General features: G+C 44.2%; 1 protein-coding gene across 2 annotated transcripts in view; it reads right to left on the bottom strand.

Moving 5' to 3' along the window:
- Window positions 1–14,498, bottom strand: part of Smap2 (small ArfGAP2) — a 52,255-nt gene extending 37,757 nt beyond the window's left edge. For both annotated transcript variants that reach the window (XM_057784840.1, XM_057784841.1), the window contains exon 1: window positions 13,987–14,498. In XM_057784840.1, the coding sequence (XP_057640823.1) occupies window positions 13,987–14,089 (103 nt within the window). In that variant the 5' untranslated portion in view covers window positions 14,090–14,498. The remainder of the gene's footprint in view (window positions 1–13,986) is intronic.
- Between the last annotated feature and the right edge of the window lie 772 nt (window positions 14,499–15,270).

The raw sequence follows: 15,270 nt of genomic DNA, 5'->3' as shown, positions 1-15,270 counted from the left end.
TTCAGCCATCACGGACCAGCGTTCACAAAGCCTGTGGGGAATACAGGATCCAGAAGAGCGGGGTAGGGAAGGAGAAGGTTTGAGAAAGGGAAGAGTCAAACACAGTGAGAGATAATTATAACTATACAACACGAAGCTCTACAGAGGTGTGGGTGTGCTTTAAGAGGTAACTTTAAAGCTCAGGTGGCCTGGCTGAAAAGAACTGGTATTCTGGAGAAACATCAAATATCTCAAATACCAAATTACAAAGCTAGCTGCCTAAGCTCCAGTATGGGAGGTGGTTACAGTGTGACCCAGAAGTCAAGGCATCCTCCACTATATAGGGAGTTCAAGACCAGCCTGAACTATGTGAGACTCTGTCTCAACCTCCACAAAACTATTAACTTACTTATTTAATTAAAATATAAAATCTAGCCAGGTGTGGTGGCACACACTTTTAATCCCAGCACACACTTTTAATCTTGGAAATCACAGGTGGATCTCTGTGAGTTTGAGGCCAGCCTGGTCTACAGAGCTAGTTTCAGGACAGCGAGGGCTACATAGAAAAACCTCGTCTTTAAAAAGCAAAACAAAAGGGGCTGGAGAGATGGCTCAGTGGTAAAGAGCACTGGCTGCTCTTCCAAAAGACCTGGGTTCAATTCCCAGCACCCACATGGCAGCTCACAACTGTCTGAATATCCACCAGTTGCAGGGGATCTGACACCTTCACACCAATACACATTAAATAAACCATAAAAATATATATACAAACAAATGTGTGTGTTTATACATATACATATGCCAGACATGGTGGATCACTCAAGTGACCTCAACACTTAGGAGGCTCAGGTAAGAGAACTACCACAAGCCAGTCAGTGGTGGCACACACCTTTAATCCCGCAATGAGAGGCTGGAGCAGGCAGGTCTCTAAATTTGAAGCCAGCCTGGTCTACAGAGTGAGTTCTAGGACAGGCAGGGAGCCCATGTCTCAAAAAAACAAAACAAACAGAGAGAGAGAGAGAGAGAGAGAGAGAGAGAGAGAGAATAGCTACAGATCAAGGCCAGTCTGGGCTACACTGTAGGTTCAGGGCAGACAGAGTTACATGGCAAGACCATGTCTCACAAGTAAATAAACAGCAAAAAATAAAACCCAAATTGCATTCAATTGTATCTGTGAATTACAGGAATGCCTGTCAAGAAGAAATTAATTTGCCGGGCGGTGGTGGCGCACGCCTTTAATCCCAGCACTCGGGAGGCAGAGGCAGGCACTCGGGAGGCAGAGGCAGGCGGATCTCTGTGAGTTCGAGACCAGCCTGGTCTACAAGAGCTAGTTCCAGGATAGGCTCCAAAACCACAGAGAAACCCTGTCTCAAAAAACCAAAAAAAAAAAAAACCAAAAAAAAAAAAAAAGAAGAAGAAATTAATTTCTAAAAGTAAAACACAAGGAAACCCATGTGCTTTTCATTGTTAATGACAACTTAAATGACATTCCCTTCATCTGAGGAAAGTAACGCCCAAAACAAACGTACTCACTCTGAACTGAAACCTTTCCTTGGCCTAGTTCCACCAAAGCCATTAACATGGGCAGAATCCAAATACAGGTGACCTGATTGACAAAAAAAGCACTTCTAGAAAGTGCTGAACCGGAATCACATAACGCAAATGCTTTTATAGTCAGGAAGGATATCAGCGGCCGTAACTTGGCAAGCTTTGCCTTTAGATAGAACAGTGACATTCTGTGTAAGACTATAATACTTTTCAGGGTTGGTGCAGAAGTTACTGATATCACCCTTTTCACCCAGTACTAACCAACCTATCTGAAGTTCTTGGGAGACACCAACCACAGGCCCTCACTCCTTACCTAACAAGTCTAGAAACAGTGGTGCATGGTACAAGGAAATTAACCCCACTGCAACTACCTTATTCATCAAGGAGAGATTAAACCGGGTCATATTTTAAAGCTGCCATCCACAAAATTCTGTGCATCTTTGTATTATTGACTTAAGTCACCCAGGTGAGGATGAGGCAACATGCCTAGACCTTAGGCTTCCCAGAATTCGAAGAGTGGGAACTTATTTTCCGAGTAACCAAACGATAAATCGATGCATAGCTCCTGGTTGGCAAGTCATAGTCAAACAGCTTCAATCTGGCACACAGCCTTAGAGGATATGACTTGCTGTATCTCACTACTTCCTGGGACAAAGTTTCAGTGATAGCTGGGATCCTTTAAAAGCACATGAAAGTTTTCTACCAGAAACCCCTTCCTATTTCCTATCCACATTTACCTGAAAAAATTTTTGATATTATCTCTAATAACTAAGGGGGAACAATCACATCTTGGAGATGTTTTCAGTGTCTTTGTGTCTCAGTACTTGGATCTTACCCTTATTCTACTCTATCACAGGAAATCACCTACGTTTCCCAGCCTCCCTTGCCAAATGATTTCTGGATAAATTCCTTCAATAAGAGATTCTAGTAAGGATAAATGGCAAAAGGAAGAAAGAAGTCAAAGTTCTCTTATTTGGCTTGGGTTTCAGCAGCCACTGAACAATTCCTCTTTCCATGCCTCTGGATCATACCACATGGCTTCTGGCACTAATTCCCTTAGCTACATGGTAGCTCCTGGAAACCATGATTGCCTAGGTGTCTCGGTAGTCACTGACCTATTGGTTTCTGTTTTCCTAACTCGTTCTCGACTGAGGAGGCCTTCCAATATATCAAACATATTTTTTAAATTATTTTTTAGAAAATAATTTTATTTTATCCAGATATCCTATAAAAAATCCTTGTAGAGAACAAAATATACAGATGATAATACAAATTCATTCATTCAATGATTTACTTAGGCCTTATCAACCCCTATCATTGCTGAGAATATTAGTGAATGTAGCCCCAAATCCTTGTCCTTATGGGCTTACATCCTAGGGGACACTTCAAGTGCAGTGAATCGCAATTTAAGAAGTTAACGTTGGCTGGGGATGTAGCACAGTTACTAAGTTCTAGCCTAGCATAAATGAAGCCTTGGGTTTGCTGCCTAATATCACATAGACCAGGTGTGGTGGCACCTGCCTATAATCTTATCACTGGGGGAGTGAAGATAAAAAGATCAGAAATAAAGCTAATCCTCAACTACATACTGAATCTAAGGACACCCTGGGATACACCAGATCCTGAGCCAGGTGTGCTGGGCTTAGCGACACAAGCCTGTAATTCTAGTGACTTAATAGATGGAGGTGGGAAGTACAAAAGTTCACGCCAACCCGGGCAACTTCAAGAGGCTCTGTCTCAAAAAGTCTAAAAGTGACACACCCTTGTATCCCAGCACTCAGGAGGCAGAGCAGTAGAATCCGAACAAGTCTGAGACTTCATCCTACATAGTGAGTTCCAAGCTAGCCAGGACTACATAGGGAAACCCTATCTAAAAATGGGGGGCTGGGGAGGTGTCTGAGGATATAGCTTAGTGGTAAGGTGCTTGCCTGGCATGTGAGTAGCCAAATCCCAGCACTACAAAAAACAATTAATTAAGCAATACAGGATTACTGTCTCAACACTAGAGGACTGTGGTAAATGGGTGAATGTTAAGGTGTTCTACTCTACAGAAATTTGCCCCTCCCTTTTCAGTATGGTGTGCCTGCCAGCCTGAGAACTTCAGGAGCAGTACGGAACTTCCTCAAAGTTACCATCTACTTAAAAGGGCCCCTTGCTCAAACAGAAGTGCAACTGTGGCCAGGATCTAAGAAACACCGTGTGTTCAGTATGTATAACAAGTGAGTATGACACAGACTCTTGCTGGGCGTCTTTTCAACAGGGGACATCAATTGGAGAAAGAAACTCTGAGCAATGTGTCACTTACCCTTTCTCCATAGCACAGGTAGGCTCCACTAACAACATGCAATGTACGTAATTAATAGTGTGTCACGGCCACCAATTGCATATTATTTTCAGGTTGGAATGTGCAGGCAGAAGAACAGAAACAGACAATGACTCATGTGATGAACAGTTAGATAGACAACTGTGCCCAAGAAAGCAGCCACCTACATCCCATAAAGACATCAGATGACAAAGGTAGGAAGGGGTAGTTTTCAGATTTATCTGGAAACAAGATTTGCTACCAAGAGAGCACCTTACACAATCATGAAGTCATCACAAATATTCAGCTCATGGTCCTGCTTGAGCATAAAAGCATGCTCAGCTCCGAAACTAACAGCATTGGCTGCAGAGACGACAGCACACATTCTGCTGGCATTTCATTAGAACAACCTCAGAGGAGGGCATGTCCACGAGAGCACCTGCCATACAGACGATGCAGGCTCAAGACTCTAACCTGGGTCTCTGACCAGCAACCAAATTCTAACCTTCATACGTCACAATATGTAGTCAAATCACCCTAAATAACACGCACATTCACAGACACACAGACAGCACAGCACAGAGGCTCTGTACATTTCTGCCTCCCCTTCCTTGAGTACAGTTCCTCTGTGCCTGGCAAAGCCCTGTGTATCCTTTCCATCAGCTTAGTTGCCTCTTTGAAGCTTGCCTTAAGGCCTTTTTGTCTTCTTCAGTGCTTTTCCTGCTCCCTGTACACAATGCCATAATGATTATTTGCTTTGTATATCTACTTTCCCACTAGACTATACACCTTTGCGATCAAAGGTCCCATCTTTGAATCTTATCATATGTCCCTGCAAAGCATCTGGCACAGACTGAGTGCTTAAATTTTTTTTTTGTTGTTTGGGTTATTTTGTTTGTTTGTTTTTGTTTAATGGGGTGTTCTGTTGTTGTCTGCTTGGTTCTTTTTTTTTGGTCTTTTAAGACAGGGTTTCATAGCTGGGCATGGTGGCCTACATCTTTAATCCCAGCATACAGGAGGCAGAGGCAGGTGGATCTCTGTGAGTTCAAGGCCAGCTTGGTCTTGAGAGGAAGTTCCAGAACAGACAGGGTGACACAGAGAAATACTGTCTCAAAAAATAAAACAGGAGCTGGAGAGATGGCTCAGAGGTTAAGAGCATTGCCTGCTCTTCCAAAGGTCCTGAGTTCAATTCCCAGCAACCACACGGTGGCTCACAACCATCTGTAATGGGGTCTGGTGCCCTTTTCTGGCCTGCAGGCATACACACAGACAGAATATTGTATACATAATAAATAAATAAGTAAATAAATAAAAAAATAATTTAAAAAAATAAAATAAAACAAAACAAAACAAGACAGGGTTTCACGTAGCCTAGGCTGGATCAGGATAATCTTGAATTCTCTGGGTGATAGGCATGTACTCACACCCCACTTTTAGGACACATTACTGTATATGTATGCATGCATGTGGGGGGGGTATACACACACATACTTATGATGGGGGTGGGTCTTGTATTTATCTGTTGCTTTCATTGGTTAATTAATAAAGAAAACTGCTTGGCCCTGATAGGACAGAAAATTAGGTAGGCGGAGTAGACAGAACAGAATGCTGGGAGAAAGAAACCGAGTCAGTGAGTCGCCATGATTCTCCCACTCCAGACAGACACAAGTTAAGATCTTTCCTGGTAAGCCAGCTCGTGGTGCTACACAGAATATTAGAAATGGGTTAGATCAATATGTAAGAGCTAGCCAATAAGAGGCTGGAACTAATGGGCCAGGCAGTGATTAAAAGAATATAGTTTCCGTGTAATTATTTTGGGTAAAGCCATGCGGGCAGCCAGGTGCCGGGGACGCAGCCCCGCTGCTCTTATTACAACATACTTATGCATGCATACATACATACATACATACATACATACATACACACATACATACAGTGTGGAATCTTCAGTCGAAAGGAAGCTGTTCCTAAAGGAACTTTGTCCTCTTTTCCTCATGGCCACAACTATTTAAAAGGAATGCAGAATAAACAAGGAAGTGTCTCCCAGAGAACAGCCTTAGCACATTAAAACTGTGAGATGATTTAACAGTGGCTTTGACTAATCACTTTCAGTAAACTTGTCAGTATAATCATGACTGTCAGGATTAATATGTATCAGCTGTGAAAGTTCAGAAAGTTATCTGGTCTTGGGCAGAGGAGACTATAACAGCAAGAAAACTGGAAATGGAAGAATAACTTGTCTGTCTACATCTGGTAAAAAAATTTTTTAAATATTTATTTATTTATTTATTTATTTATTTATTTATTTATTTATTTATTTATTTATGTGTACAACATTCCTTCCATGTATGCTTGCAGGCCAGAAGAGGGCACCAGATCTCATTACAGATGGCTGTGAGCCACCATGTGGTTGCTGGGAATTGAACTCAGGACCTCAGGAAGAGCAGTCAGTGTTCTTAACCTCTGAGCCATCTCTCCAGCCCCTGGTAAAATTTTTTAAACCTCTCAAGGAGGTTAAAAAATATGTTTCTGGTGCCGGGCGGTGGTGGCGCACGCCTTTAATCCCAGCACTTGGGAGGCAGAAGCAGGAGGATCTCTGTGAGTTCGAGACCAGCCTGGTCTACAAGAGCTAGTTCCAGGACAGGCTCCAAAACCACAGAGAAATCCTGTCTCGAAAAACAACAACAAAAAAAAATGTTTCTGCATTATCATATGCCACTGACATGTAATAGCTAAAACAACTTAAAATTGACAGGAAAGTTTGTGTTTTAAGGTATGACAATTAAAAAGCAATGGTTGACCATTTATAAAAAAAAATAAATAAAAGGACAGCTAAAGATTAAATTGCAAAAGTTAAAACTGGGTGACTGGTGAGATGCCTCAATGGGTAAAGTTTCTTACTGCCTGCCCATCTGAGCTCAGTCTCTACAGCCACACTACAGAAAGACAGAGCTGGTTCCTACACGGTGTCCCTGACCATCACATGTGTTGTAGCATGTGCACGCACACACACACACAAATAATTAAAATATAGTACATTTTTAATTAAAAAGGTTAAAATTTAGGGCTACTACTAGAAAATCTCCACATAAAGAAATTCCTGGTCTAATCTTCCACACATGTCTGGAGAGGCAGAAATCATCCAGGCTATCCTCAGGGTCCTGTAAAGCACATTTGCAAAAATGCCAGAACTCCCATATATAGAAAATGGTTTTGGCTTAAGGACTAGGGGATTACTATGAATCATTCCAACTGTGGCTTCCAGTAACCAAAGTATTTTAAGAATATAAAGTTAGAAAGTGAAACTAACAAACTCAAGATAAGATAAATAAGACCAAGAGTGGTATAAAAATGATGTTTGCATCTGAACAGCACTAGTTTACAAGACACTTGCATTTTCCAATTAGAAAAATGAAGCTGACAGATGTTATGAGCACTGACTACTTCACTGCTCTTCCCAAGGTCCTGAGTTCAATTCCCAGCACCCATATAGATCTATAACAGTATCGGATGCCCTCTTCTGGCATACATGTGTACATGTGGAAGGAGCACGCATACATTAAAAAAAGAAGAAGAAAGAGAAGAAAAGGAAATGGAGCTGAGAGGTGGGCGGCATGCTGAAGGGTCGCTGCTCCATCACCAGGGAGTCCTTTTCACTACTGCCTCCTTGGCTCCTCAAAGGCTCCTGAGTGCTGTGGATTCTTTATTAAAAGATGTATTTGTTGTGGGATATTTGTACACTGTGAAGATGTATTGCTGTGATTGGTCTAATAAAAAGCTGAGCAGCCAATAGCTAGACAGGAGACATAGGCAGGACTTCTGGGCAGAGAGAGACCTTCGGGAGGAAGGCATAGTCACCAGCCAGGTCGCAGAGGAAGCAGAATAGAAAGTACAGAGTAAAGGTAACTGAGCCATGTAAAAGAACATAAAAGTAGATTAATGGATATGGGTTAATTTAAGTTGTAAGACTAGTTAGTAACAAGTGTAAACCAAGGCCAAGCATTCATAATTAATAATAAGTCTCTGTGCCATTATTTGTGATCTGGCGGCTCCCCAAAAATCCATCTACATGTATTCATTCTTATTTTATGTGTAAGAATGTTTTACCTAGGGGGCTGGAGAGATGGCTCAGAGGTTAAGAGCATTGCCTGCTCTTCCAAAGGTCCTGAGTTCAATTCCCAGCAACCACATGGTGGCTCACAACCATCTGTAATGGGGTCTGGTGCACTCTTCTGGCCTGCAGGCATACACACAGACAGAATATTGTATACATAATAAATAAATAAATAAATAAATATTTTTTTTTTAAAAAAAAAGAATGTTTTACCTACATGTCTGTCTGTGTACCACATGCATGTCTGGTGGCCATGAAAGCCAGAGGAAGATCTTAGATTCCTGGAACTAGACTTTCAGATGGTTGTGAACCACCATGTTGATTCTAGGAACCAAACTTGGGTCCTCTGCTAAAATCCCAAGTGCCCTTAACTGCTGAGCCATCTTTCCATTCCCTACTCCCTTTTCAAAGACATCTTCCATAAGAGAAGCTGTCTTCCAAAATCATTCAAAAATGTTTCCCAACTTAACAGAAGTACAGACTTGTGTACAACCTAGAAATAATGCAGAAGCTCTTTCATTGTACATGGACAGAGAATCTTCACTGTCTTCATATTATGATGTTGATTAAAAAATCCAAGAGACCAAACTCAGTGGGTAATGTGCTATTTGCATAAAAGTGCTGAAAACCTATACATATAACGTCACTATTTAAAACCCACATATACAAAATAAAGAAAATGTCATTGCTTGTCAATGCATTTATTACCTCTCAAAAATCAGGTAAAGGAGGTTGGGAAGAAGGCTCAGGAGTAAAGCACTCCTGCAATGGGCTGAGGAGATGGCTCAGTGATGAAGGGCACTGACTGCTACTCCAGAGGACAGATTCAATTCCCAGCACCCGCATGGCAGTTCACAACTGTCTATAATTCCAGTTCCAGGGATCTGACACTTTCACACCAATGCACATAAACAAATTTAAAAGAAGAAGTGTGAGAACTGCAGTTCCAATCTCCATAGCTCACCTAAAAGCTAGGTGGGCATGACAGCCTAATTATGGTCCCCAAGTACAGGCGGCAGGCACAGGGGATCCTCGAGACAAGGTGGCTAGAATGGCCAGAATCAGTGACAGATCTGTCTCAAAAGGGAAGAGATCTATAGAGGAAGACTCCCAAGGTCAACATGGGCTTCCATAGGGAGGTATAGACATGTACGCATGTATCCTCACACATATGTCCCCATACATACATTTAAAATAAAAAGTCAGGTAAGGCAAAACACTTAGAAGAAAGAGGTGGGAGGATCACAGCAAGTTTGCATCTAGTCGGGTCTACATAGCAAGTTCTAGTCCTGCCAAAGCTATACAGCACTGTCTCAAATACATATGTAAGAAACCAGGCACAGGGGTGCATGCCTGTAATGCAAGCTTTGGAGAGGAAGATCAGGAGTTCATTTACTCAGCTACACAGAGGTTAAGGCCAGCTTGGGCTACAAGACCCTGTTTCAAACAAAGAAAAACGATAGGTAAGAAATGGCCAACAGTGGTTATCCCCAGGACAATGACTTTTCACACTCTTAGAGTTTTTGAATTTTGAACCACATGACAATCAACTTAAATGAAAATATATATAACAGGAGATGAAACAGGTAGGGATTAGTTGATTAGAGGGAAACACCAACGACAAGATGTGACAAAAGAGGGAAGGGAGCCTCGCAAAGCCTTCAGACTCCAGAACTCCATGAGGTGCTCCAGTCTTTCGCATATTCCACAAGCCATCATGTGGCCCCATGTCGGCTCCTTCTGTTTCTCACAAACCTTGACACTGGTGACGTCCCAGGGCAGACAAGAGAACACAGGTCTACAGAAAGGCAGACCTTCCCAATGGTAAATGATAGATAGTATCTGGTTTTAACCAGTCTCTGAACGGGTTAATTCCTATCCACTGATAAACATTTGGAGCCACAGAGCTAAAGGCAAAGCCTTGGGCCACTGTGGCCCCAAGTACAAAGAAAGTATGATGGTCTCCGGCAGCTAGTTACTATGGACATATCTGGGTCTTACACTAACTAGTTTTACCCTGTTTATCATTACTGAAGTCAGTCCGTTGAAAGTATTAATGTAGGAGCTCTCATGACAAGGAAACTGTATCTTGGGCTATGAACAAGTCACAGCATTGTGAAAGGGAGTTTTTTTTTTGTTGTTGTTTTTTTGTTTTTTTTTTTTTGGTTTTTCGAGACAGGGTTTCCTTGTAGTTTTGGAGCCTGTCCTGGAACTAGCTCTTGTAGACCAGGCTGGTCTCGAACTCACACAGATCCACCTGCCTCTGCCTCCCAAGTGCTGGGATTAAAGGCGTGCGCCACCACCGCCCGGCTGAAAGGGAGTTTTTTGAGACAGGGTTTCATGTAGCCCAGGCTAGCCTCAAAATTGCTAAGGATAACTGAACTGAATTGAATTTCCTGCCTCTAACTTCTGAGTTCTGGGATTACAGGTGTGGCCACGTCAGATGGTTTAAATCGTGACTTTTTGTTTTTTTAAACAAAGCAGTGCCAAAGCAATCTGGCCATTCGAGAACCTGGTCCAACAGGCTTTTCTATTGCAGTGGTTCTCAACCTTCCTAATGCTGTGACCCTTTAATACAGTTCCTCATGGTATGGTACCCCAACCATAAATTATTTTTTGTTTGTTTGTTTTTTCAAGACAGGGTTTCTTTGTGTCCTGACTATCCTGGAATCCTAGTAGACCAGGCTGGCCTCAAACAGAGATCTGCCTGCTTCTTCCTCCTGAGTACTGAGATTAAAGGTGTGCGCCACCACCACCCAGCTCCAAATTTTTTTTTTTTTTTTGGTTTTTCTCTGTGGTTTTGGAGCCTGTCCTGGAACTAGCTCTTGTAGATCCGCCTGCCTCTGCCTCCCAAGTACTGGGATTAAAGGCGTGCGCCACCACCACCTGGCCAAAAAAATTATTTTTGATGGCACTTCATAACTGTAATTTTGCTATTGTTATTTATCATAATGTAAATATTTTTGGAGACAGAGGTTTGCCAAAGGGGTTGAGACCCACTGTTCTACTGACTACAGAGAAAGAGTATCTGCTTGTTCTCTATTGTGATATTTAAACTATCAATTCTAAGGATCAACTAACATATCACTTCCTTTCTTTTCTTTTCTGTTTTTTGTTTTTTGAGGACAGGGTTTCTCTGTGTAACAACCCTAGCTGTCTTGGAACTAGCTCTTGTAGACCAGGCTGGCCTCGAATTCATAGAGATCCACCTGCCTCTGCCTCCCAAGTGCTGGGGTTAAAGACGTGCGCCACCACCGCTAGGCCCTAATGATGTAACAAAGAAGAATCAGGGGACTAGAGAAATTACTCTGTGGTTCAGCGTTCATACTCTTTAGAAGGCCTGAGTTCAGTGCCTAGCACTCACCTCAGGTGGCTCATGATCACCTCTAATTCCAGTTCCAGGGAATCTGACACCCTCTCCTGGTGTCCATGGGCAATAACTCACATATATACATAATTTAAAATAAAAGTAAACTTTATAAAAGATAATTTTTCTAAAAAAAAATAAATAAATAGAAAAGGCAGGGTGGCAAGATGGCTCAGTGAGTAAGAAAGGGTGTTTGCCACCAAGCCTGACCATCTGAGTTCTCTCCCCACATGGTAGAAATTGTTCTGCCTCTTACACACACACACACACACACACACAGAGAATATAAAATTTTAAAAAGAGTCATTGCCAAAGAGTTATTTTAGAACATTTTTACAAAAGTATCCACTTACAGATCTGTAGTCCAAGCTACATAAATAGACTAAATATTAATAGACGAACACTCTCCAGACCCTGTCTGGTGAGCTCTCAATTTTCTGAGAAAGGACAAGATAAAAAAAAAAAAAAAGTAAACTCAAATATTTAGTGAATAGTTTTCAAATTCCTCTGCCAACTAAGGGCCTTTTACCGCAGCTGAGCAAGCCACGATGCACAGATACAAACGTCTTTCTCACCACCCTCTGAGAACTGCAAACATGTTCATTACAAAAGCAGAAAGGGGAAAAGAGGAACAACACGAATGAGGGGTTAACCGGCAGACTGGGCTGGATAGTTCTCCCGCTCGATAAACACGAGGCCTCTGCAAAAGCCTGTTTAACAGAACTGAAAGATAACGACACACAGTGTCTCTTTTTTAATAGTGGTGAAATGTACTGAAAATAATCTCTGGCTTGGAATGTTGAGGAGCTAGGGCAGTAGCACCAGCGGACTAGCTTTTGTCGCTGTTGTTCGCATTTTACTCATTGACTGTGTGGGGATTCGTACAGGCATCAGAGCACCCCGTGGAGGTCAAGGAACAACTGTGAGCCCTGGAGACCAAACCCAGTCAGTCTTGGTGGCAAGCGCCTTTCTCCACTGAGCCACTTCACAGGCCCCAGCGACTCGTTCTCGTTAGGCATTAACCAAGGCTTCATATCTGAGTTCCCAATAGGACTATTAATAAAGGGCAGTGGGAAATTTGGAGGAAATGACAAAGTAACCTCTCTCTTCCACATGGTATATTTTATTGGAATGAGTAAGTTTAAGCGCGACATGAGAAATAGGGGAGGGGGTGGTTCTAAAAATCACCAAAAAACGGCATCTGATTCCCCAAATGTGGTGATGCTCACCCAGGGATGCCTCACTGTGATTTAAGAGCTGTCAACTGAGGACATTAGAGAATCTGAGTGAAACCAAATGTTAAACCAAACATTCCAATAGATCTAACCAGAATCAATCTAGCCAGGTGGGGGTAGCCAGGGGATCTCTGCAAGTTCAAGGCCAGCCTGGTTTACAAAGTGAGTTCTAAGATAGTCAGGGCTATGCAGAGGGACCCTGTCTCGAAAAAAATATAAATAAATAAAAATTTAGGAGAGAAATCCAGGGACCTGCTTTCCTAATAGTACGTTCCATTTGCCTTCTGATAGAGGTCACTAAAAAAATATTACTAGGAGTCTAAATCAATGCATCATCATTCCTGATGACCTCCTTACATAACCCTACTCTAAATAAACCATAATCACATGAAGCATGGGTTAGGAATCTATTGCTTTTCTCAAAATCAATACACACACATTTGAATTTGTCTTAAACTATATGCCCATATGCTATACGGTAAATCTGGAAATGGAACTAAGGTACATAAACAATAGCCCCCCCAAATATAACTGCTTGTCTCTACAACGCCAAGTACAAACATTTCACTAGTACATTTTTCTACCATATTGACCTTTAATTTTATTAAAGCACGAACCTTTAAGAGCACAGAAAACAAAGGCTAAATGGTTGTGGCCGATTTACAAAAATCCTTCCGTTTCACCTCTAGGAGTGGAAGCACCAAGGAAGCAACGAATTCGATGAATTTCTTGCTTCCCTTTCTCCCTGTTTGGATGGGTCCTGCACTACAGCCCAGATCCTGCTAGTTTCGGCCACCCCACAAGCACAAGGCCTCCACAGACCAGGCGAGGCTATCTAGAAATCCGCACTGTGTCACTGCGTAAGGCAGCACACATCCTGAGTGAAGAAAGCCATCTAAGCACTTTGTCAGAGCTCAACAAGGTGGCAAAATGACAGGAGCTGCTAATGAAAGAGCAGACAGTAAGGAATGCCACCTTTAAAAACCATTTCGACAGTTTTCCTCTTCGTCATCTCACCTTCCTCCTCGCCGCCCCCACCCCCACCACCACACTGCAGCTCACCCACAGCTCTGCCAAGTGAAAGGCTGCCAGCTCTGGATGACAGCGGGCCCAGAAGCCATTCAGAGCCTGCAACACAGACATTCTCACCTGAACACACCGGGCCTCCCCACCCCCCACTATATCATCTTCACCACGCTCTCATACACACACATAGACACACACAGACGCACACGCACGCACGCACGCACACACATCTCCCCAGCCCCCACGCCACACTAAACCCCAGCCCCAGGAAATCCAGAAGGCTCTTGAGCAAGGGTAGCACCCGTTGCCATCCGAAGAGGGCTCGCTCCTGGGCTCCAGAATCCCCTCCCAACTCAGGCCACAGCCACGCCACCGCCCCGCAGTCAGCCCCCAGCCGGTGCCGCGGATGCGCTACCTTTGGACTGGCAGTCAGCACAGAACTTGTTATCTTCCTCCAGCAGCAGGTTGGCCAGGACCGCCTGGTACCGATCCACGTCCTTCACCGACTTGCCCGTCATGGCCAGGGTGCCGGCGGGGGCAGAGGGCGAAGCGCCCCCCGCGCCCCCAGGAGCCCCTGCCTCGGTCCCGGGTTGAGGCCTCGGGGGCCCCGCTCAGGCGCACCTCCCGAGCGGTGCCTGGTCCTCTCGCCCCGCCCCGAGCCGTCCCGGGGTCAGGGCCGTCTGCCCCGCGCCCCGCAGTCCCTCAGCGCGGCGCCTCCTGGCGGGCTCCGGACAAGGAGGGGACCCGCGGAGGCTGCGGGACCTGGAACGCGGCCTAGGCGGAGCGAGCCCTCGGCCTCAGGCGTGCGGGCCGCACACCTGACCCCGGTGCTGAGGTTCTGCCGCCGCGCTTCCCGCCTCGGTTTCCCTGGCAGCTTCGGCCAGCTCTGCCGCCACCTCCACCGCCTACTTCCGGCAGCTCTTCCTCTCCTCCTCCACCCAGCCCAACCCGCGCATGCGCCCCGCCCACCGCACCGCACTGGGCTCTTCCCTCGGCTCCGCCTCCAAGGAGCCAATCCGGGAAGAGGCGGGGGCGGGGCTTAGGTGAGAGCGGCACTGGGAGGACACGCCCCCTTCATGTCCTTGGAAAAGAATGAATGAAGCCCGGTGGAAAAGGAAGGAAAGCGAAGAGAATAGTGACGGTAACAACCAACATCTACCGAGTTCTTATTGTGTGGAAGGCACTGCGCTAAGCGCTTCGTGTCAGTTAGCACAGTATGCTCTTCACCGCAACCTTTATGAAATGTATATTATTATCTTTATATAACCCAAGGGTTGTGGGTATCCCAGACTCCCTCAGCTTAGTCTTTCCTTCAAGAGATGAAAGAACTCACTCTCTGTTCCAAGTTAAAGAGACACTACACCCTCCTACATGATCACTTCTCTTTTTTTCTTTTCTTTTCTTTTTTTCCCCAGGCAAAGTTTCTTGGTTTAGCTCTGGCTGTCCTGGAACTTACTCTGTAGACCAGGCGGCCTCGAACTCGGAGATCTGCCTGCCAAGTGCTGAGATTAAAGGCATGTGCCACCACCGCCCAGTCCTCACCATAACTTCTAAGTTGGTATACCTCCTGCTCGCTGATATACGTTAGCCTTCGTCTTGTGACTACCATTCTCTTTGAGCATTGTTCTGCCATTTTTCTTTTCTTCTTCTTCTTCCTCCTCCCCCTCCTCCTCCTCCTCCTCCTCCTCTTCTTCTTCTT

Source organism: Chionomys nivalis, chromosome 11 (genome assembly GCF_950005125.1).
Source record: "Chionomys nivalis chromosome 11, mChiNiv1.1, whole genome shotgun sequence".
Taxonomy (NCBI): Eukaryota; Metazoa; Chordata; class Mammalia; order Rodentia; family Cricetidae; genus Chionomys; species Chionomys nivalis.
Note: the sequence above shows the minus strand (reverse complement) of the source record. Positions and strands in the feature narration are given on the sequence as shown.